Genomic DNA, 24,583 nt, shown 5'->3' on the forward strand with positions numbered 1-24,583 from the left:
GCCGCAGAAGACGGGCTGTGCGGCAACAGTGGCTACGATATGGTGCCAGAGTAGCGTGCGTCGTCTCTATAAAAAGAAAGCACTGCATGAGCTGAGCTCTGTCTGCGGCAGCTGCCGTGAATCGCACCCACGCATCACCCAAGTGCTGCCTCTCGCGATCTCCCAATTAGCGAGGCAGACGCGCCACACTTCACTTCGTTTGGAACGGGCCGCACGAGACAGATTGTCCACGCCAGCCAGTATATTGCGAAACGAAAAACATATATAGAGCTGCACTCAAGTTTCGCATTAGGGAGTATCATAATCGGAGGTGAATTTTATTTTTCTCTTTCTTTCTCCTTTTTCTTTTCCTCTCTCTCTCTTTTGTGTGTTGTTGTAGTCAGGGCCACTCCCAAGTCTGAGCTCATTGATTGACAGCAAGTGCGCGAAGTGACAACTAGCATAGGGTCAGCTGCTTTAGAGTTTAAGGGCATTTGAGCGGTATAATATAAAGCACAGGCTGGTGAGGACAGTTAGTGGGAATTACTCAATTTTCGAAGTTAACATGAGCTAAATACACAATGTTTTCGTATAACGGCTCACTAGTCTTTTTTTATAATTGACAATGTAAAGCAATGTTCTAACATAACAAATTAAACCAACTTGCGAATAAGTGCATGTGCATGTCATTTGATATTCAGTTTGACATTCGACGCTAAGTATCTGATTCGTATTGAAAAATTTTTATATTCACATAATTCATATATTCATAATTCATATAATCGATAGGGAGAAACGGTGCAAGACTTGCGCGATGATACGCACCACAAGTAACGAGATAGCTGAAGAAGTAGCCATAGCGCTTGCAGCAGCTCAGACTAACACAACCGTGATAGTCAGCGACTCTCAGACGGCAATAAGAAACTTTGCCAACGGCCGAATCTCCCCGGAGGCACTACGAATTCTTCTTGCAGGAGGCCATAATTACAAAAGAAAGATATACATCACCTGGACACCCGCTCACACCCTCGCAGAGGACGGCAACAGCGAGGCGGCACACGACATGGCTCGAGGGCTTACGGACCGAGCCGCAGTCGCAAGTGACGCCCCGACACCCTCCGGACGTGACGGTGCAGTAAATGAGTGGGAGTGGGAGGACAGAATGACCACATATAATGACATCACGAAACATTATAGGTTAGAGAGGCGCATGTTCCCGCGACCTCACGCAAAATTGACAAAAAAGCAGTCTGTCGCATGGCGGCAATTACAAACTAGGACGTATCCGAATCCTGCGCTCTCGCACATCATATATTCGGATGTATATCCTACGGACAAGTGCAAAACGTGAATCCAGAGCCACTCTGGAGCATATATTATGGGAATGCCGAGGGATAAATAACAATAAAGAAAACGAGGCCTCTAGCAGCAGCCTTCGCACGCGCTGGGAAGCCGCGCTGGTCCGCCCCGCCCTCGAAGATCAACTATGGGCCGTCCAGCGGGCCGAGGATGCCGCCAGGACTCGAGAACTCCTGGCCGTCACCTAGACGGGGCCTTTGGCCCTCCCCACCAACTCGCAGGGCACACCATAAAGTTCTTTCCTCCTCCTCCTCACACAACCCTAAATATACCTCACATAGCCCAAGTGGGATATAGAGTAAGATGGGCAGCATAGGAAAGCAGTCATGATACATAAAAATCAATTCATAGCAATCATGAGCCAAAACACCATATGTAAACAAAGTAAACATTGTTTTCGGTATAGATGCTGTTTTGCAGTGAAATAAATTTAAAACACCATGGAACCTGCTATACAATGTAAATCGAAGAGTGTCTCAAAGTTTTTCCTGTGCAAAACAGCAAGATTATTCTTATCAGTGCACAGTTAAACCTTGATAAACAAAGTCAGCAAAGTCGGCAATTTTCTTTGACATGTCAAAATTTCATTATATAGAAATTCAACCTTTTATGCAAGTAAGTACAGTGGTCAATAGAGTTAGTATACGTGGAAGGGGCTGCAGTATTTTGCAAATTATAGGGCAATGAGATGAAGCAAACTTGAATGAAAAAAAAAGATTCATTTTGTTGGATTGGAGAGTCAGCGACGAAAGATACGGTTTCATGCTTTGTCAACATTATCTGCACAACTGCGGTTCGAAGCGAAGCCAGCGACGCTTCGTGTCTACTCTGTCCCCGCAGTTGATAGGGTTGTCTCTGCAATAAGGAGACGCTACAGTTGAAATCCGCAATAACGAAATCCCATGACAACGAAATTCTCGCGACAACGAAGTATTTTTGTATCCCCGGTGAACGCCCATAGGATTTAATGCATGTCGTACCTCATGACAGCGAATTGTCGCTGCACTACAATCCCACATCAACGAAATTTGCCGTAAAATAACCCCACATATTACCTACTTTCACAAGGCTAGCAGGCTCCAAAATGTGCTGAAATGCGATTGCTTTGCACTTAAATTGCATAAAATACCACCACATTATACTTGTATAGGTGCCGCCATTTTTTCTTTACAAAAACAACCAAGCGCCGGAAGTGATTGTGTGCACTGGGAACACGTCGTAGCCGCCACCTTGTTTGTTGATCGCCCATTTGAAGCGGCACGCATGTTGCTACCGACACTTGACGACAGCTTTTGCACAGCTAGCACAATGCGTAATGTGCGGCTCGGTGAGAAAAATACAGCAAAAACAGGAAAATCTACGTCCCACCAACATAGAATGTTTATGGCACTTTAGATGGCGGTCGCAGCATGGAGTGCCATGTATCGGGCCGTGATTGAGCGATCATTTGGGAATATGCATCCCTTGCTTCAAGAGTGCTGGTTTTGGTGTCACTCACCAGGCATCACGTGCGGATTCAGCGCCAGATGTAGATTTGCGTGAAGGATCCATAATGTCGATCAATTGCCTTCAGGTATGCGGGGTACGATCACTTTTGCGCTCGGCCCCGGACGCATTGGCGCCTATGGGCGACAACATGCACTGAAGAAATGCCACTGCATGCGTGGAGTGCTGTTGCTCTGTGTGCAGCGCCAAGTTACACAAAAATCTCGCAAAAGGGATTGTATCTCCGGAAAGCAATTTACCGAGAGTGCTGCTCCACGGCAGTGCTGCCGCCACTGCTGATCGATGCATGTGGCGCACTTTGCACTGTCGACAGTGAAGTTCTCTATCCTCGAACAAAGCTTGCCAATGTAGGCTAAAGGAATTTTGACAGTAAAGTTTCATTTTGCGACACATTACCTATCTGTCTCATTTCGCAACGAGACTCTCGCGAAAATGAATTTTTTCGTGTTCCTCGCCGATTTTGTTATTGCGAGGTTCAGCTGTGTTATGAAAAGTGCTGGCAGCAGGGAGCAATTGCTTCATCTGCCTCTAGCATCAACATGTCTCCGAAACTAGAGATTACACAACCTCCACTACTATATGCATGGAAAGAAAACACACAAGATGCCACGCCATTTTGGCATGCCCACTATTTACACACGTAACAGATTACCTCTAAAACAGGGCCTGCGGGCTGCATACGCATTCAGCAGCGCCGACAGCCATGCAAAGCCATAATATGTCATAATAATAATATGTCATAATATGTCACAATATCGAGATTTTTGTCAATGAAGTTCATTATATCAAGGTGTAACTGTATAACCAACTGGCCCCAATTGCAACCCAACATAAATACTGTATGCACAGTGTTATCAAGCAACACTTTCATTGCCTCGCTGAGCAAATTGTGTACGTGCAGGCTGAAGGATTCGACCGGGTGGCAGCTGGCATTCACCAGTCCCTACCTGGAGCCTGTGATTGAGCGCATCGCACTCAATGCCAAAGTGGTGACGACTGCGTCGGCGCAGGCACCTGAGAGTGGGGCCAAGATGCTGGCCGTTGCCTACGGGTCCCAGGTGCGACTATGGAGCATCGCCCAGGAAGGCAACGGACGAGCTGAGATTGGTACTCACTCCGCTTTATTTGATGCATGGGAATCGGAATCTGCTTACTTAAGCTTGCAGACATTATTTCTGTGGCCATGCTGTCAAAGCTATGGAGACAAAGCATATTGTGGAGTCTAAAGCTCTCTTGATAATGAACGAAATGACAACACCATAGCACAGGCAGAACAAAGGCATTTGTTGCTTCTTTTATTATGCAACAATACCAGCTGCAGTAGAAGTTTATTAATTCGACTTGGATTGATTTGAGTTTTTGTTACCATATCTACTCGCATAATGAACGCACCCCCCACTTTTCCAATCAACAGGTGAGTTTATAATTATTATTTTTTTTAGCATAATGATCACATCCCGAACTTGCTCTGATGTAACGCCGGATTGCATGCCTGCCATGAGAAAAAAAAGTAAGTGACACACGGTACGGTTCAGCATCCGATGCGGCATCCCACGCACTGGAATGGCAGCCAGATGGGCAGCCGGATGGGTAGCTGGATCCGAGGCGTTTTACCGGGCTGTAACTCCAGATCGAATGCATGTGTCAAAAGTAGGTGGCACATGGTACAATATGGCATTCAATGCGCCGGTTCAGAAGCCAAATCCGAAGCATCAAAACATGCCAGAGGGCTTACCTGTGCAGAAACACGCCGCGTGCTAGCATCATCACCGATATGTGGCACGTGCAGCCAGGCGTGGCTTCCGAGATCGCAGCCTCGGATGGTGCATCTAGCTTCGCCAGCTACATGCTGCCGTGAGAGAGAGCTGCAATAAGATAAGAAAGAAGTGCTGCTTGTGCACCGCCACGCGCCGTGGTGAGACAGACCAGCATTGCCCGACGATATCTTCGATGCGGAAATTTCTAACTGCTGAAAGATGCTCGGTGCACAACGGTTAGTAATTTTGGTTTTGGAGACGAATCTGGTTTGCTATATCCATTGGCAGAACAATTTCACTTTGTTAAAACAAGGTTTTACATACTTGGATCTCTATGTGCATTTCAAAGGAAATTGAATGTACTCCATTATATCCATTATTTCATTATATCCTGTCTTGTTATAACAAGGTTGAAGTGCGTGTGCATATATACCGTAGAACCTTGTTCATAGGTTTTGGAAAAAACCGCGAGAAGTAAATGTACTAACCGGGGAAACATACGATCCAAAGAACTAAAGAAATTTGCAGGTACAACTATTGTTGACATCTACGTAATGCAAAGCGTTGCGCGAATCGTTGCAGCATGAGACGCTGATGCTCGTTGAGCTGGTTGTGCTTCGACGACCCGAGACGCATTGTGGTGTTTTAAGAGGGCAAGGGGAAACTGAAACGAAATCGAGCCGGTGGGCAACGCCGGATGTTGCCAAACTGAAACGTGATGCCCACATCGTGCTGCTTGCAGCACGGAATGGTGTGTTTTGGACTATCGCCTAGTAAAAGTGTGCAGTACACTACCAATTGCACAATGCACCATGTGCTGTAAAACAGATAGGTGAAGATGCTTATCGCAGTAGGTTTGGCGGCAATAGCTGTGAATGTGGTGTGCGACGACCCGGGCAGAAATTTGATAGTACTGAGATAAGAAACTGTGCACGCCGTTGTTTTCACGTGATGCGGGAGGCTATATACTGTTCCCGATCGTGCATGCTTGCACATTTTCTTGTCTGCATAGGATCTAGGAGCCAGAAAACGTATATGATCTCAGTCTGCAGCAGGAAACAGTGGTGTGTTTTGGTTATCGCCTATTAAACGCATGATCTACGCTTCCGACAGCACCACGCAGTGTGAAATAGATAGGCAAAGATGCTTATCGCAATAGTATTGGCTGTGATAGCTGTGAGTGCGGCGCGCAATGACCCCAGAGAAGATTTGTTGGTACCAAAATGCGAAACTGAATTCGTGCTGGCATTTTCACGTGAGACTGGGGGGCAAGTATTGCGGGGAAGCTGCTTGGCGTGCAGCTATATACTGTTCTCGATCGCGCATGCCTCGCACATTTTCTTGTTTACATGGGACCTAGTGGCTGGAAAATGTATCATACGATTGCAGTTTGGTAACATATTCAATGTTGGGGCCAAAAAATTTTGTTTTCGGGGAACATATGAACCAGTAAAAAATGAGCATAACTTTATTAGGTCATTTTTTGTGTTTTTGATTGCAAACGTTAGTGCCGGGAAAACATACGTAACGGGAGCATATCAACGAGGTTCTACTGTATTTACAGAAATATGTTGTGAAGTGTGGAAAGCCGGTCACATGGTAGAGGCGCGCGCACACACACACACATGCATATATATTGTAAAGAAACTGGCAGCCAGCCATCCACTATAACATGTGTTTTATGTTGCCTCGTTGTCTTCCTCTTCTTTCCGTTCCCTTCTATTTTTTTGCCCGCACTGCGCCTTGTGCACTGCAACCTTTACACTCGGCCACGCTGCATGTTTCCACCGCGGTTCGCTGAATAGGACTTGGCATATGGAGTTCATGGCATCGGCTCTGGCGTGAGTGTGCTCGAGTGATGAAAACCACAGTCGATAAGACTGGAGAAGTCATCGTCATTGAGTCGTTTAGTGCGCAGACACCTTCTCTGGTGGTCGGCACTGACTGTTGCACTCAGATCGAGGCTTTTGGAGCTGCCTTCTTGCCGAAGCAGCAGGTGGCGTTGTTGACATTGCACAGGATACTGATAACACAGGCGATGTCCGTTTTGCCTGCCTCAAGGGAATGTTTATGCACATGTCAGCTCCGTTGTTCCCTCGTTGACATACATGGCAGGAACATCTGTGGTTCAGAGTAGGCAATGATGTTGTGCGCATGTTTGTTGCTTTAGGTGTGAACTGGTGGTGCTTCATCTGTCATGTGAAGAACTGACTTCGCAAGTCTTGCGCCGTCAACGCAAGGCACTGTCTTGTGCTGGCAACACAACATGCAGAGAAACACATGCTACAGAGTCATCCTTGTCTGAAGGTGGACTAAAGGGCAATTCCGTGGGCAGATCTTCAATAAATGAGACCTCACTTGTATTGGTCACCTTGGCTTCTTCCGGAGAGACCTCACTCGGTGTGCGGCGAACCGCTGCACCTCTGGCCAATAGCTGCGCTGACATCCAAGGATAAGGTTCCGATGGTTCAGAAAGCTTCTCATTGCTTGAGTCCACAGAGGGGTACTGCAGTGGTTGTGCATCTGCAGTGATTGTTTGTGTAAAAGAGCAGTTGGTGCCTCCATGTGGCAAAGTGATGGTGAAATTAGGGCCACATCACCAACTGCCAGGGTGATGGGGAATGGGGTTGGAAAGAAATGGGATGTGGTCTCGGTATGTGGCAGGGATGGTGAGGTGCCGTATAACAACGCAGAGTCCAAGACCCACAGTGAAATTAACTGCCTGCAGCAGCTGTCTATGGCTAGGCAGGTCTGCGAACCTGTCTGTGGTGTAGCTGTAGGGCACGGCTGCAGCGTCGAGGCGATGCCCCTCACGAGTCCCATTCAAGGGACAGTGCTGGTCGGACTGGCTGTAGGCAGAGGAGAGTCAGCCGAAAGCAGCCATCAGAGATGCAGTCCATTCAGGCCAGAACCAGTGCTTGACGCCTTCGTACTTGTCCCATGCTTTGGCTCCACCATGAACTCTGTTTGCTGCAACCAACCATCTTTTGTTATCTGGCCAAACATGGTGGTCACCTAGTGCATTGAGTTCCTGCTCCCAAAGGTCAGCATCATCAGCAAAACTGTAAAACCTCAGTAGGTCCACAACAACAGACTCTGGGAAGCCGACAACATACTGTGGGAAGCGTATGGTCTCTGCCAGGCTGACTGACCAGCTGGTCAAGAAGTCGGGTGGTGTCCACAGACATCGCAGTGGTCGTGGTACATACGGCTGTGGAATCTGCCACCAAGGAAACGTGGACGGCGTTCTTCGGTGGCTTAGAAGTCAAAGCGGTCTCTTGTGGGTGTGGATGGTAAGCGTGGTGCAAACTATGACAGATGGGAAGGCGCAAGAGTGATATCCTGAAGCTGTTTTGTTAGCATGGCAATGGCCCGAGCAAGATCGTTGGTGCTATCCTGCACCGGAGCCACCGTGGAGGCCTGGAGCTGTCCCCAGACAGTGCGAGCGGTACTTGCAATGATGGTAGGGCAGCGGGCTTCATCACCAAGCAAGCATGTATGGTGTTCCTTGGCAGGAGTTACACGGAAAGCTGAGGACCCATGAGGACTCGTGCATTCCTTCTTACAATTGTGCTTTCGACGACTGTGCCATTTTAAAGAAACAGACAGCCAGCCCTTCACCAGAACAGCTCATTTACTCTGCCTCATCGTCTTCCTCTTCTCTCCGTTCCTTTTTACTGCCTGCACTTCCTTATGCCCTTCATCCTTTACAATATCTATATAGTTGCCGACCGATTTTTCAGACCTTATGGGGACCGAAAAATAGTCCGAAAACTTTGTTCAGCCCAGAAAAATAACATTTATTAGGCTTAGCTTAAATCTCTAATAATGCCCTGCCTCATGCTATGCTTGGAGGCGATCAGATTTGCTTGGATTTGTGCAAGAGTGATGTCCTCTCTAGTGTCTCCATACACTGTCGCCAAGAGCGTCACCGCATTGGTGATCTCAGGAATGAAGACTGCCATGGAGATAGAAGAAACGAGCCATGTTTCTTCACACCACTTGGCTCACACGAAGGCATACCAGGTGGCACCGAGCACACAAATGCAATGCTGCACAAATACACACAAAGACCACGTGCAGAATGGTGACCAAAACTTAAAAAAAAGAAATATTTCGCACCAAGTGATTTTGATGATAGTGCTGACTGAGGAAGAGGAGAAAAAGACATTTATTGTGTACAACAGTGAAGGAGTGTTCTTTAGTCTCCCTAGGTGGGCGCCTCTCTCAGTCCAGAAAGTAGTTGGCTAATGCCACGGCCCTGGTCCGGTCCACCAGACTTCGCTGATCCTTAAGGCTCTGTGCCGTTAACATGGCTGAAAAAAAAAAACCTTCTGCTGGAGCTTTTTGTCAGCCAGCGAAGAGTGCGCATGGCCTCCGAAACCTGAGGATAGAGCATGCTCTCTATTGATAGCATGCACCTCCCAATATTGGAGGCTATAAAGCAAGCCACCAGAAGCCAAGCCAGTGGAATATTCAACATGGCGGCCTCCAAGATCGGGGAGTCGTGGCTCAGAACAAGCGATTTAGTCTGGAAAATCGAACCTTGAAGCCTAAATTAGAAAAATCAGGCCGCACAAATGAGGTCGCTCTATGAGAACCTTTACAGTGCATTTGTTAAGCCAGGAATATCCATCAAGTCCAAATTTTTGGAGTCCAATAATTTCATTTGTGACTGTATATACCTATATTGTTGTGGTTCAATGTGAACAAGAGAGAGCAACAACATATTGAGCAATACAGCAGAGCAGCCTGTTCAAAAACCACCAAAACAAAGATGTCGTCTTCGTCTCTGAATTCCCCCAAGCCCATTACACGGAGTCTGTTAAAGCACATATTCTCATCGTCATCTACGTGTCTAAATAGAGCACACGTCATTTTCCCTCTCTCTAAAGGAGCATCGCCCCAATGCTAAACAATAAAGTTCATTTGGTGAAAAGGAAAGTCCGTCAGCAGTCACTCGCTGACATAGGGCTTCATGCACACTACGTGCACAAGTTAGAACGGTGTTGTCGGCACCTTGTACAGTAGGGGCTATCTGGAACGATCACGTATGTGACGTCACTTAGCCATCGCAGCTCGTTATAGGGTCTGAAATATCTCCTCAGGAGCTTCCCGGATAGTCCCCGTTTTCGTATAGGTGTCCAGACCCATACTCTGTCACCGTGTTTATAAGTTACAGGTCTATGATGAGCATTGTAACGACCTGTATCATACTCTTGCTGCCGATGTATTTGCATGTATACGAGCTGCCTGGCTTCTTCTAGACGCTACGTAAATGCCTCGGCATCCGTGTCAATGTCAGGTTCGTGTGGCAGCATGGCATCAAGCATCGTCCCTACCTCCCGTCTGTGGATAAGGCTGAAGGGAGTCTTCTGTGTAGTTTCTTGTTCGGCCGTGTTATAAGCAAACATGATATAAGGGAGAATCTCATCCCAATTTTTTTGCTCTATATTCACGCACATTGAAAGCATGCCTTCGAGTGTTTTGTTCAGGCGCTCTGTTAGTCCATTTGTTTGTGGATGGTAGGCTGCTGTCCTTAAATGAGTCGTGCCACTGATCACCAGGACATGATCGAAAACTGTGGCTGTGAATGTAGTGCCTCGGTCTGTTATGACGATGGTCGGCGTGCCATGTCTCAGGACAACGTTCTCTATGAAAAATTCTGGCCAATAATATAGTATCTTTGTCGAACTCTGTTCAGTGTTCGCATGTATCCTAGATGCCCAGAAGAGATCTCGTTGTGACATGCTCCTAGTGCTTCACAATGAAGAGCAGTAGGAACGACGAGCAAATAGCTGGATCCACTCGAAGAGAAGTTCATTATGCATAGAACTTTGTTCCTTAAGTAAAACGATGACAATCCTCTTGCGAAAGCCTTAGGTGCAGTCTGAGTGCATCCATCCTGGAAATTAACCAAGCCAAGCAGCTCAGGGTCGTCACATAGTTGTGCGTTGGTAGACGTGTCGAGAATACCGAGGAATGCTGTCTCCTCTGCGTTGAAAGAAGGAACCATCTTTATGGGTGACCGAGACGAGCAGTCAGCACCGGTATGGCATTTCCCCGATTTGTACATGATTGTCATATCCGTCTAAGATTGTCATATTGCAGTCTAAGGCCCCAACGTGCTAATCGCCTGGTTGGGATCTTTAAGATTTGTGAGCCAGCAGAGTGAATAATGGTTGCTGATAACTTTGAAGGGGCGACCGACCGTAAAAAGATGGCTGAAATCTTGTAACCGTCCACACGACGGCGAGGCACTCCTTCTCAGAAGTAGCGTAGTTTGCTTCTGGTGTGTGAGAGCGTTCTGCTTGCATAGACGATCACTCTTTCTGTGTCCTCCTGGCACTGCACAAGCATGGCTCCGAGACCAACATAGCTGGCATCAGTGTGAAACATTGTAGGAGTTGTCTCGTCAAAAGCATAGGGGGCTTTTGTAAACGGTTCCACAAATCGGTAAATGCAGCTTGCATTTTGTCACCCCACACAAAAGCAACGTCATTTCTCGTGAGGCGAGTTAACAGTGACGCAATGTGAGTAAAGTCTCCAGTAAAACACCAATAATGCACGCAGAGGTCCAGAAAGCACCTGACAGCCTCTTTATCTGAAGGTACTGGGAACTGTGCGACAGCAGCGATTTTGTTAGGATTCGGGCGGGCACGCGCGTGACTAAAGATATGGCCAAGAAACTCTAGCTCCTCAAAGCAAAAATGACATTTCTTCGGCTTTAGGGTGAGGCCGGCAGATCGTATTGACTGCAGAACTGCTGTAAAGGGCAACTCCGGCGATTTTTTTACCATGTCAAGATAATGGAATATTTAGGTTCCCAAGAACCCCCTGTCACGCGTCTGATAGTAGAATTGTTCTGCAAATTCCAAGATTATTTTAAATAAGCAAAAAAGCTAAAAAAAACGAAACCGAAACCTGGCCAAGCAGCCGAGCAATCGTGTGACGTCCCAAGTGTCCCCCGCGGAGAAGGCGCGCCACTAGGCATGCAGGTCTCGCCCACTGGGCGAATGAAACCAGCAAAGAGCAGACACTCAACTGCTTCGTGACTGCACCGGACCTTTGGGTGACAATGTCAGCTGTGCCAGCTCCTCGTATCTGTCAAATATTGACAGTTATGGTTCTGATGAATTCAATAGCCATGAACTGCCATTCGCATTTGACCCGCCACCACGAGAGCCAGCGCCCATGTGCTATCGTGTTGCAAAACGAAGACCAAGGGTAGCCCTAACCACTCATTCTATGCATGCTGCTTGCTAGTTTAGTTGTTTTACTTGTCCTCAGGGAAGCACTAAGATGTGGAGCATGACTTTCTGCATTTGCATCTTGCAAAAAAGCCGCTCACAGTCCAAAGCACTGACCAGTGCATTTGTTTACATCGGCAGGCAGAGTGACCACTCGTCGTTCGCCTGATACAAAGCGGTGCCTAGGCAGGCAAAGCGATCTCAAACGGTGCCAGGATACTTGGTGCTCTAATACAAGTGCAGCATCTTCACTCCTTAGCTTTGGTCATCTACTTGGTTTCTTGGCAAGCACAGCAGGGTTTAGGAGCACAGTGGAGCTTCCTCACTGCTTGTCTTCCAGTCTTATATGCACATTTGCTTTGACTGGAACATAGTGTTTTTATTGCTAATGCAGCCATGGCGGTGCTTGGTGCTTGTTGTGAAGTTGGTCGTTAAATGTAGTGTCTTTTGGACACCTCACGCTAGGGGTGTCATGGTACATAAAGCAGTGCTGATGGAAATGACAATGCTCAGTGAAATATCTAATGCAATGCAAGCAATGATTTAGTGGCACATTGAGCATGTGAATTTTGAGAGCTCTTGTGGTATGGTTTACACTCGACCAGCCGAATTTGAGTACTTGGAACTTTATTTGCCTGATTTATTCAGAGCACTTGGAGGTAATCTTGCTTTTAAGCTAGGAACATGACCCAGATCCAACAGAATTCCAGTCACGTGGCAATTCTGATTGTTTTGGGAGTGGATAAATGTTCAGCTCAGGTGTGTTTTCTCTGTCTGTGATGTCAAAAAGCCTCTGCATCGCTGCAAGCTTGAGTCCAAGCATGGTAGGAACTACAGGTAAACCTCAATATAACGAACTTTAATATAACAGAACTCTGGATATAACAAAGTATTTAACTTTTCATAACCTCTTGTCCATGGAACACCATGTATTTACAACCTCAAATAATTAAGTGTGTTTGTATGGGATTTCAGTATAACGAAATATCACTGCCACTGCAGAGGAATGCCGAGACAATAAATAAAAACTTTTGCGAACACAGATGGGCAAATGATGGACTTACAAGCGGCTGCTTGCAAACGAACCTCTCAAATCGCGTGCCGTGCGAAAAGAGCGACAGCCGAAGTGGAGATGCATCATGTTCCGCATAAAGTCCAAGTGCGATAAGATCCTATCGTGCTCTGTGCGCTGTGTGTTTTAGGTGCAAGGAAAAATGCGCGAGAGTGAGACGAAAGATGGTGGCTTCACGAGTGGTGCCTTCCTATGCAAGCAAACTGAAAGAGGGGGAGGGGAGCAAGCTTACGAGAATGCGATCAAGCACGGGTGGGGGGGGGGGGATTGGCGGGTAAGTTGGAGCACATCTCGGCCATGGCTGCACATGGCTGTAAGTGCGTCTGAGCACATAAATGGCCGCGCACCCTGTTTTAGAGGTAATCTGCCGCATGTGCAAAGAGTGGGCATGCTCAGGCGGTGTGGCATCATGTAATCTGTCTTCCCATGCATTTAGTATTGGAGGCTGCGTAACCTCAAGTTTTGGTGACCCATTGGAACGAGAGGCAGACAAAGCATTCGCTCCCCACTGCTGGCACTTTTCATGATAGCGTTGTCCCAGTCTGGGTGGCACTATAAGTCAGGGGAAAGGAGTGCACGAGAAAGCGTGGCTGGCTTCGCTTAATTTGCACTGCCGATGTGAAGATATTGCCGACGTGGCATGAAACCATATAATTTGTCACCGACTCCCACATTCATCAAAATGAATTGCTTTTTCATTCAAGTTTGCTTTTATCGATTGCCCAATAATTTGGAAAATTCTGCAGCCCCTTTTCGTGTAAGAAAGATCAGCGACTGTACTTATTTGCATAAACGGTCAAATTTCAATACAACAAAATTTCAATATGACAAAGGAAATTGCCTATTTTACTGACTTCATTATATTGAGGTTTAACTAGTTGAATGTACCATAATGGCATTCTTTTTTTATTCATTGTCATTCATGCCACAGGTTAGTCTAGAGTGTGTCCTTAGGTGGTTTTGTTTTACAGGAGTAGTGGGCAGGGCGGTAGTGCCTGTCCCACTCACTTGTAGCACTGTCTTTTCCGGCACTGATCCTTGACTGCGATTGAGGCTCTGTCACGCACCCCCGCTGTTGTGTGTGTTCAGGTGTGTTCCACCTGAGTGTTCCTGTGGATAGCCTGTTCTTCATTGGGAGCCAACTGGTTGCTCTGAGCCACTTGGGCAAAGTGGGCGTATGGCATGCCATGACACAGCACTGGCAGGTAGGCCCTCTCTCCCTGACGTCTCTCTCTGACCACACAATTACAGGTTCAGTGCAGGACATCTCGATCAGCAGTGCACATGCACGCGATGCAGCACTTCTAAAAAGACATAGTTTGGCTTCTTATGCGGCAGAAAACTAAACAGCTATGTTGAGCACCCACTCGTCAATGTCCTGAAAATGGTTTGCGCATTGAACAGGGAAGCAAAATAATGGTAAGTGCTGCATTAGGCAGCATGAAGAGGAAAGTATGGTTAGGAAGCAGGTTAAGATAGCTGATATTCATGTTGCGATAAAGAGGAAAGAACTGATGTTGAGCAGGTGATGTGTTAGTGTAGAGCAGATAAGCCCTTGCTCCATTAGATTAATAATGTGGATGCAAACACAGTTAGAACTGGCACAGGATTACCGTATTTACTCGCACCTAGACCAGCCCCGATTCTAAGCCAACCACCAAAAATCCAAAGCCAGGAAAGAAAAAAAAGAAAGCTTACCTCGAATGTAGGCCAAACAAAGAAGTGAGGACACCATTCACAAAATGAAAACAGCATTTATTTAATGTGAACATGCCGAGTTCATTCTACGTCATCATCGCTCCTGTGGTCCGGTAAATGGCGTCCTTATTGTGGTGCAAGCAAAAAGCATCCCCCATTGCCCCCTCCAACGATGGGAATTTTCCTCATCAATGCCGAAATCCCACCCGCTTGGAAGGTTTGACGATGCCTCTGTGACTAGCACAACTTTTCGTTTGAAAGCGACACTGTAGTGGCATAGCCTGTTTGGGGCCATTACGATAACGTCACGTCACACGCCGATACGACCCAGGTCAAAATAGTGACGTCTCTCGTGTACTTTCGTTGGCTACTGGTGCGGCCAGTAGCGGCTGTGATACTGGCTTTTCTAGATGGTGCTAGCATGCACCATATTTAGCAGCTTCAATTAAAAACTGGTGCATTTTTAAAAAACCTCGAATCTAAGCCGACCTTAGCGTTTGGTACATGATTATTTGAAGAAAACTGTCGGCCTTAATTAAAAAAATATATAGCAGGTGGTGCGGTGAAATTAAAGAATTTGCAGGCACATAGGGCAGATTCGTCTGATGCAAGAAAAGAGCAATGAACACTATTCAAAATTCTGTAAGCAGGGTTTCCCACATATATAAATCGCCCTAACCAAGATGGCCACATTCCAGACTTGTATGCACAGTGCAGTTCATTTATAATGATAGCACATATAACGATATATTGGTTATAATGATGAGCCAACTTAAGAGTATCAAATTATGCATTAGAGCTACGAAAAAAGACGTACACAGTCAAACCCAAGTATATCGAACCTGTTTACATCGAATTATTCTGGATATCGAACAATTTCTGAACACGGTATACCGTATTTACACGATTGTAAGTCGACTCGAATGTAAGTCGACCTCCCCATATCACTTGACCGGAAAAAAAATAAAACCCGAGGGCGCATTCGATAACGAAAATTTATTAGTAGCTGACATGGTCATTGGACTACTCGTCTTCACTAGTGCTGCCATCGTCATCGTTGCTGCGGTCCCACAGCGTGTCGTGGTCCAGCGAAATTTCAAATTTGGCAAACGACCGCACCAGGACATCTTGCAGAACAGCAGCCCACGCCAAATGCACCCAACCACACGCAGCCGTCAAGGAGGCTCTTTTGACAGGTCCGGTTGGCGTAATTTCGCAGTCTTCTGCCGCCAGCCACTCGTTGTACTCACGGCGGAGCAGAACCTTAAAATTAAGGCGGAGGTCCGGGCTTATTTCATGACCACGTCGCACTTCACTGGCAGGGACCGATCATGCATTTCAGCGACGTACGCCGCAAGCTTAGCCTACAGCTCCGGAAAGCGTCCACACTTCGGCACGTGGGAAATTTCTCACTTGCCGTCACACAGGTGAAAATTTCGCTTCGCTGCAGTCGCCACTCTCGCACCACCCGTTTAGAAACATCGAAATTGCGGCCAGCTCCGCAGTGATTTGTTTCTTCGGCGTAAAGGATGGCAGCCCTCTTGAACGCTACTGTGAACGAGTGCCGAAAGATTAGTGGGCCTACAGCACTCATGACGACTAGGGAAGCGTAGAAGTAGCACGTAGCCGAAGTGGAGCGCGTCAAGAAGTTAGTCAAACCAATACCAATGCCTTTAAACAGAGAAAGAGAAACCCGCGAGCAGTGTCTGCTCTTCCATGAACTACCGATACTCCCCGCAAGCGCCGCCGTTCTGAGGGTGCCGCCGCAAATGGGGACAGCGGCGCTTTTATCAACTATCGACACCCCCCCATGAGTGTTGCATGCACTGTAAGACTCTCAAAAACGTTGAAAAACCCTTCCGAAAAGCGAACAAACACGCGGGATAGTGAAAAGATACGGGTAGGGCCATAGAGCAAACATAAAATTGTAACTACGTTGTAGCTCTCGTTGGTATGGCTTTTTTTTTGGCGGGGCCATGTTTTGGTTTCGATTGTAAGTCGACCCCCCAACTTCAGACTTTCAAATTTTAAAAAGGGGGTCGACTTACAATCGTGTAAATACGGTAGTTACAGTGAGTATATATAGCAAAAGTTACGCTTGCATCGAACAAAAATAGCAGCGACAATCGGTACAATCGGTATATCGAACGTCAAGCGGGGCAAAAGTGCACCCGGAAGTTGGCTTTCCCACACAGCAGCGGGGAAACCCAGTGGTGTGGCTTTATCCAACCACTCTTCCTACCACGACCACGCTGTGCCAGGCGAGCCGTCAACACCCGCCTGCAAAAAATTATCCTGGCCCACCCGCAGCACTTGCTCAGACAGCCAATCGGAGGCTCTTGTGCCCTCATCGTGCAAGATGGCGAAAGTGCGACTTGTCTCGCTGCTTTTCTGGTTCATTGTGCTTGCACCTTGTGGGCCTTCTCCCACAGTGTTGCTGTGATGAAGCGGCAGAATTTGCCTTTAGCTGTGAAGCTTGAAATCATAAACCGGGTAGAACGCGATGAGAAGTCGGATGTCCCCGCAGGGTGCAAGATTCTGAGAAGCACCCTCAGCACGATCTTGAAGAATAAGGGGGAGATTAGGGCTAAAGTTGACAAACTCGCCACCCGGGGCCTGCGGCGCCCGACACGTACGCACGGCCGTGTATAAGTGGTTCATCCGAAACTGCTTCAGACGTACCAGATACCCTGGGCCTGGTGATGTCTAAATTCTGATGAGTGCAATGAAGTTATTGCCGGGTTTGCCGAAGCTTGGAGCGAGCTGTCAGAATTTCCAGAAATTGTTGACGAATCCACTTTCGATGAGTTTGTGAGTGCAGATGATGGTGTCGCGACCACGGGAGAGCCCCAAAACGAAGACTACATTGCTGACATCATACTAAGCAAAAGTTAAAGTGGGCACAATGAGGAAAGCAACGACGGTGCTTTGCCCACATCCTCAGAAGTGATTGGTGCACTCGCACTAGTCCGGTGCTTCTGCCTGAATGTGGAAGGTTGTGGCCTCAGCTGCTTCGACTCTTTAGACAATGAGGAGAAATGCATGCATCACAGGCAGTGAAATTGCTCGAGCAGAAGAAAATACAAGACTATTTCATGCGAAACTAAGCTAGTTTCATCAATAAAGCGTTTTTATAAATCATATGTGCTTTTATCATGTCCAATTCTTTAACAGGCTTATATCGAATTATGCTCTATAACAAACTGATAGGCGTTTTTTTGCAAGTTCGATATAGCCAATATATATATTCACCATATATCGAGCATAACAACCAAGATTTTGCCGGGTGGACACCATTTTCCATGCAGAATAATTGGGACATTTGAATTGTCAAGTTCCACTGAAATGAACAATGCCAAGACGGGGCAAAAAGTTTGCCTATGCGATTTCGTATGTGCCACCATTTCCACGCAGCATGTCCCATCCGTGCACTGACAGCGAAAGCCATGAAGAGCATCACAAAATGGCATACCACGCCACAAACAGGTGGCAGCTGCTTCGCGTCCACGTCCCCCATGCTCGTGCTCTACGCGTCCGGGGAAGAGAGAGAGAGAAAAAAGCTGCAATAAAGACGAAGCAGCACAAATCCTTTCTACACTGCTCTCTCAGAAAGAGAGGAAATGTGCCACAAACAACCCAGTTAGTAAGTTAGTTAGTTAGTTAATAGCCGATGTGTGTGTTTCTCTTCTGTGTGTCCCGTCGAAATGCTGCTCAATCCAACTTCTAGTACAAAGGATGGTACTGCCAATAGAAACGAGTCAAATGATATATCAGGAGCTCTGTGGTGTGGTTACAACTTTGTTTTCTCTACAGCTTTAGATGTAACATTCAGGTATTCAATGCACTTGTATGAAATAATTTTTTAATTTTTAATAACTTTTACTGTGCACACAGCACCCACAAAAGTGTCAATAGTTGATACAAAGGCTGCTGTACCAGTTGCAGCAGCACCGACACTCGGAATGGCACCAGTTCGGGTAAGTATCGATACTTGATGGAAGAGCCAACACTACTCATGCATTTCTCCTTGGCTCTTTATTTGAGTGGTTGACTTGACTGCCTGCTTTGTTTTACCATCTTGCTTCATCAATCGTCATGAGTGCTACGCGTACAATAAGGATTCAGCATTCGTTCACGGCAACATTCAAGAGGACTGCCATTCTTCACGCCAAAGAAAGATACAACTTGCCGGCGGGCTGCAAGTTCGATATTTTGGAATGGGTGGTCCGAGACTGGTGCCTGCAGTGAGGTGAAATTTTGATCCGTAACAGCAAGCGAAGAGGCTGTTGCGAGTCGAAGTCGAAATGATTTCTGGAGCTGGAGGCCAAGTTTACAGTGTACGTCACTGAAATGCGCGATCAGTTCCTACTAGTGATGTGCGGCACGGTCATGCAACTTGGGCCGGGTCTGTGCTTTGGAAGCAGGATTACACCGGACAAACATCAAAGCCAGCAGAGCTTTGTTATCGAAGCTTATGGTGAGGGCTGGTTTGTGGGACTACAGCAGTGATGAGAATGGCAGCACTAGTGATGAAGATAGCACAAGTGAAAACAAGTAGACAGGTACTAATACATTTCCGTTTAATGCGCCCATGACTATGCCCTCGTTTTATTTAGTTTTCCCGACATGTAGTATAGGGGAAGGAGGGTGGTCAACTTACATTCCCGTCAACTTACAATCGTGTAAGTGTGGTAAATGTGCTGTTAGCAGCAGATGGCAAGAAATGAAGATTCTTGTACAAGTAGTGTTTTATTGTTAGTCTATATGCTTTAGACAAGAGCACATGCCAAGCAAGAAAGGCAGTTCGCTTATACGCATTAAGATCTTGCTTATATGCATTAAATGTTATTTTAGAACAATAATGAATCATGCATTGAAACCTTTATACTTGGTAGGGTTGTTGTTATTGCGAATTGGGCATTCACTCGATATTTAACTCTCAGATCCAGGATGTGGTGCCAATCACCAGTTTCGACACAGCGGGCTCGTGCATCCTGCTTCTTGGCTGCAGCAATGGCTCCATCTACTACATCGGTGAGTGTGGGGGCACTTCTTGGCTCAAGGAACCCTGACTGTTTTAGTAAAAGTGGTTGCAAACAAAAGTCGAGACAACATGCTGAGTTTCGGGATGTGTACAAATTCCAAAATCGCAATGTGCGTTTCTTGATATTGGTCACTTTGCTAATCATGTTTTTACCTTGCCAAATAATGTTCTATCAAATCGTCAATTGCAGGGACAGTCAAGTATCGAGTAATTTGAAGGTCACTCTTAACTGATGCCAAAATAGCAACCTTGCATTGCATTTGTGCAAAAACTGAAGGGTTCATATTGCCACCTGATGTGCCTGCTTTACTTATTTTGTTATGATTGCTCATGCAACATCTTATGTTGTTTTATGTTTTGAAGTTCTTGCATTACTTGTACACATCAATGCAGACCACCTGCCATGGTGGCGAAGTGGCTTTGGCATTGCATTGCTAAGCCCTGGTTAAAAGACATGTTTTTTGCCGCAAGTTAAAAAACACACAGGAAACGAAGACACATAGAAGACAACATGGGTGGCACCAGTACTCCGTCATATGATGGATCACGCGTCTAGATGTCTTACAGCATCCTCTCCACTAACCAAACAGTATCTTTTTTGAAATGAACTACAGTCGAACCCATTTATAACAATAGTCCAGTGCCGTGAAAATCCCATTGTTATAACCGATAATTGTTATAACCGGATTGCATGAAAAAATCAAAATAGGGGATGGCATAGGTGATGTGAGAAAACTATATAGGCAGGGAGGCCAGTGCCCCTCCCCACCACCTTCCTCCGCCCGGCTGCTGATTGTGTTCCCTCGTGTAATTGCTTCCTGGGTGCTCCGATCGCGTGTAGCAAGCCACGGCTGTCGGCGTTAAAGAATGGCACTGCTGTAACAACTGCAAAGAGGTGCCACGGATGGCAAGCAATATGTGAGCACTGCCGAGGCATCACTTCGGTGGCCCCAAAAGGGGCCTTTTAAAAATTGCGAGAAGGCTGCTGCGGCAGCCTGTTGGCTTGAGAAATCTAGAAGAAACGCTGAGGAGAGATAGCGACAAGTATCCTGGCACGTACTTCTTACTGGCTTGCACGAGAAAAGCCTATGTCTGTCAGCCATGCATGCTTTACGCAAAGCTTGCCGACATCCTTCTCCAAGGCATCCAAGCGCTCCATGTAGTGCGGCGGAAGGTTCTTCATGAAAACGAAGCTCCGGAGGGACTGAATCATGGCGGGCCTCCTGTGAGGACAACGTTGAGGCAGCCTACCCTGTCGCTTTTTTGCTGCCGTCATCGTCATCGCTATCCGATGCAAGCACATTCGTGACGATTGTCTCATCGGTTAGAAGCACTTAGTTTCCAAACCTATAGCCGTGCGCTTTCTTTTCGCTCGCAATGGAAGTTGAGAAATCGCGTGGCCAGGAGCAACTTCCACACAACCAACAAAAGCAAAAGCGAGCGATTAAGCCCTTTGCAGAACTGCACTGAATGAGGAGCCAGCGAGCAACATGGTGCTGTTGATGATAGTGATCTAAAGAAAGGAAAGACACTTGATTCTGCCACCCGTGAGGGAGAACAACATGTGAGGGAAGTGGTTCTTGTGGAGGGGGGGGATGGGGGGGGGGAAGTTGGCACTATCTTCTGCAACCCTTGCGGGAGCACACCAGACGTTCATTTCAGGGATTGCAAGCCGTTTCTGTGCAGGTGCGAGGGAGAAAATCCTGGGGCTTTTGCTCCTTGAATGTATGACTCTGCCTAGGCACTATGGAGGAGGTTTCTTTAGCGCGTGTTGTAGGTGTTTGTCCCTAGGCATTCCGGCATTGTGGAGTGGGGTCGAATTTGTTTACGCTCAGACGCTGGCTGCCAGCACGGTAAAATAGGTGAAGCAGCAAGCCCTGGTGCCCACACTGGCGACCACTGTGTCTGACAGACTGTCTCGAGCCTGCGGCACTCATTCCAAGTCAGTCGTGGTGGATCATAGCTTTCCACCATAGTAGAGCCCGGGCCGCATATATTGAAAATCTAGAAGGCAGAGCGCCTTACAAGTCTGTCCGACGTACCTTCAGAGGCAAAGTTCTGACTGGTGTTGCAGAAGTTGCAGCGCGCGGTAGTGCTGAAATTAGCATCGCAAGTTGGTGGCTGCATGTAATTATGTCTATTCAATTGTGTTTTTTACTAATTGTAACATGTCATTATTTCGCATTATTGGCAGCGCCTCCAGGACACCAAAGCGGCAAAGGGGACACCAAAGCTAGAACCTGGACTGGTCCGTGGATTGGAACTCGCCGAGGCCTGCACGTGCCAGGGGTGTATAAGATCGGCTGTCTGCTATCACGGACAGCCAATTTTTTATGCAAACATCCCCTGGCACGCTTCTGCCTCTGCGGCCCCAATTCATGGACCGCCCTGCTTCCAGCTTTGATCCCCCCCCCCCCCCGCTACCCCATAGGTGCCCGGAGATCCTGCGCTGCCTGCTTTACTATAAACTCATGTGCTCTCCTGAGGCCTCTGTTTGCCGCTTACATGTGCGCTCCTGGAGCAGTGCTTGTAAAAAATGCAATCTATCATCGCGACTAAGAAAGCGACCCGCGACGCTTGCAACACCACTCAGAACCTTTATGTTTCTCAGGGTAGGGCGGCATAGAGCTATGGGTGCAGCCCATTCGTGTTCGGAGGGGTGGAAGAGTGACGGGAGAGAGCCACGCAGAGAAGACTTGAAAATGAGCGCACGGTGGCTGTTGGAACGGATCATGCAGCGGCTCGAATTTCTTGTTTTCTTTTTTTCTTTTCGAAGATTTTGCATTTGACCAGCTTCCGGCTCAGACACCCAGCAGCCAGACTTCATCGTTATAACTGATAATGCGCTATCGGGGCATTGTAGTAAGCATGTTATTTCACCATGGAAAACATACAAAAGTCAACGGTGCAGCAGCTTCTTATTGTTATAACCGATATATTGTTAAAACCGGTATCATTATAAGTGGGTTCGACTGTATACGAATACGACTTTATCCAATCATTAAGCAAATGTATTTGTCACCAAAGCTCCGAACGCAGTATCTTGCACAGGCGATTACTTTGTCCCCAGGACGATGCAACATGGCCAAAGAGGGCACTCACTTCGGGCGCTGTCATTCCTTTCTTCACACAGAATCCAGTGTATCTTGCATGGCAAGTCATTGCAACAATATAGCTGGCGATTGTGCCGACACTAGGTGCGAGTTCAGAAAACGCTCACAAAAAGAAAAAAGAACGTCTTTTAGGAAGCACCAACTAGGCCAACAAGCAGTTCTCTTGCAACAAGCCCGAGGTTGCGGGATCAAGCCCCGGCCACGATGGCCGCATTTCGATAGCGGCAAAATGCAAAAATGGCCATATACCATGCATTGGGTGCATATTAAAGAACCCAAGGTGGTCAAAATTAATTCGAAGTCCCCCACTACAGCGTACCTCATAATCGCATCTTGGTTTCCACACGTAAAACTGCAGAGTTAAAAAATATATATCAATGCAACCACCATGTCCTTGGAGCTGTGCTGATATCATCCTATTAAAGTGCGTTTCCAACTCGAGGTTTCCAGCTCCTTGATGACCATTCACCATGGTACTTGCCCGTCATGGAGAAATTGTTGAGTAGTGTAGAAATAATGGCCGGTCGAGAGCCACTTCAGTTGTAATTCACCGACAGCTACTCTGATTGGTACATTTGTCTCTGCTCAGTTAGTCCATTTTTTTGCAGGTGCAAGTTCTCCCAATAAAATGTTTCTTGTTATTCATGTAATTACTTCGTGATTGCCTTATTTTTCAGTGTCGTTTGCTGCCAGTCTGTTCCCTATGCACAAGGTGTCAGTGAGGCATTGGCAAGATTTTTTGGCACATACGGCCTGAAATCGCACACGGGCCGACAAACAAACAGAGACAGAAGCTCGTACATGTGAAAGAGCCTTTAGAAAGGTCAAGGTTTCCAGGGTAATCTACAAGATTCCGTGCAAGAGTTGTAACGCATCCTACATAGGCGATACTGGAAATTTTAAAAGAATTCAGCAGCATCAGAACGATGTCGGGAAAGGCAATGCAAGTTCAAATGCCTTGGCGCATCATCACATGACTACTAACCACATCATCAATTGGGATGCTGTAAGCATAGTCGAGAAGCGCGTATCTTCAAGACTACTCTTAGAATCTGTACATATTCAAACGACTAGAAACAAGATTAACTGAATGTGGGGCAATCTTCCCGTGATATCCATGCATACTCTGCTCGACCTAACACATAAATAATCACTCCCTCTTGCACTCGTCTTCATCGTGAACAAGGGACCCATAACGGTCTCGAGACATCATTATATGTTTTATAACCTTTTGAACCTTAAGCGAACGCCAGTTTATTTGACAATGTATCACCCTCACCTGAGGGTTGGACTATAGAATGAGATGGCTTCGACTGTCGTTGATAAAGATGGTAATGAAAGTCATTGCATTTAGTAATGCAGGCAACAGCATCAGTGTGAGCATTCCGCAATAATAGAGTGTGCAACATAACTATAGCTTTTGCATTCTTTCCTAAAAGGCGGAGCTTGAGCGGAACAGTTGTTGGCTACTCTCATAAGGCTAGATCGGCCTGCAGATCACAGCATCCTTCTTCTGTTTCTCTTTTTGCAGACATGCAGAAGTTCCCGCTGCGCATGAAAGACAATGATCTGCTGGTGACTGAGCTCTACCGGGACCCGTCAGCTGACCCGATCACGGCCATCAGTGTCTACCTCACCCCAAAGACCAGTCTGTATCCCGTTCACTCACACCTTCTTCATTTATGTTTGCAACACATGATAGCACTTCTTGTTTTCTTACCATATTTACCCGATTTTAACGTGCCCTTGAATCTAATGCAGACCCAATTTTTCTGGATTGAAAATAAGAAAATAAAGTGCACCGT

At 46.8% G+C, this 24,583-nt stretch overlaps 1 protein-coding gene across 2 annotated transcripts in view; it reads left to right on the plus strand.

Moving 5' to 3' along the window:
• The window catches only part of LOC142568058 (SH3KBP1-binding protein 1-like), a 177,421-nt gene that overhangs the window by 64,681 nt on the left and 88,157 nt on the right, over positions 1 to 24,583 (plus strand). For both annotated transcript variants that reach the window (XM_075678142.1, XM_075678143.1), the window contains exons 10-13: positions 3,746 to 3,951; positions 14,013 to 14,128; positions 19,565 to 19,655; positions 24,310 to 24,426. In XM_075678142.1, the coding sequence (XP_075534257.1) occupies positions 3,746 to 3,951; positions 14,013 to 14,128; positions 19,565 to 19,655; positions 24,310 to 24,426 (530 nt within the window). The remainder of the gene's footprint in view (positions 1 to 3,745; positions 3,952 to 14,012; positions 14,129 to 19,564; positions 19,656 to 24,309; positions 24,427 to 24,583) is intronic.

Source organism: Dermacentor variabilis, unplaced genomic scaffold, assembly GCF_050947875.1.
Source record: "Dermacentor variabilis isolate Ectoservices unplaced genomic scaffold, ASM5094787v1 scaffold_16, whole genome shotgun sequence".
NCBI classification, from domain to species: domain Eukaryota; kingdom Metazoa; phylum Arthropoda; class Arachnida; order Ixodida; family Ixodidae; genus Dermacentor; species Dermacentor variabilis.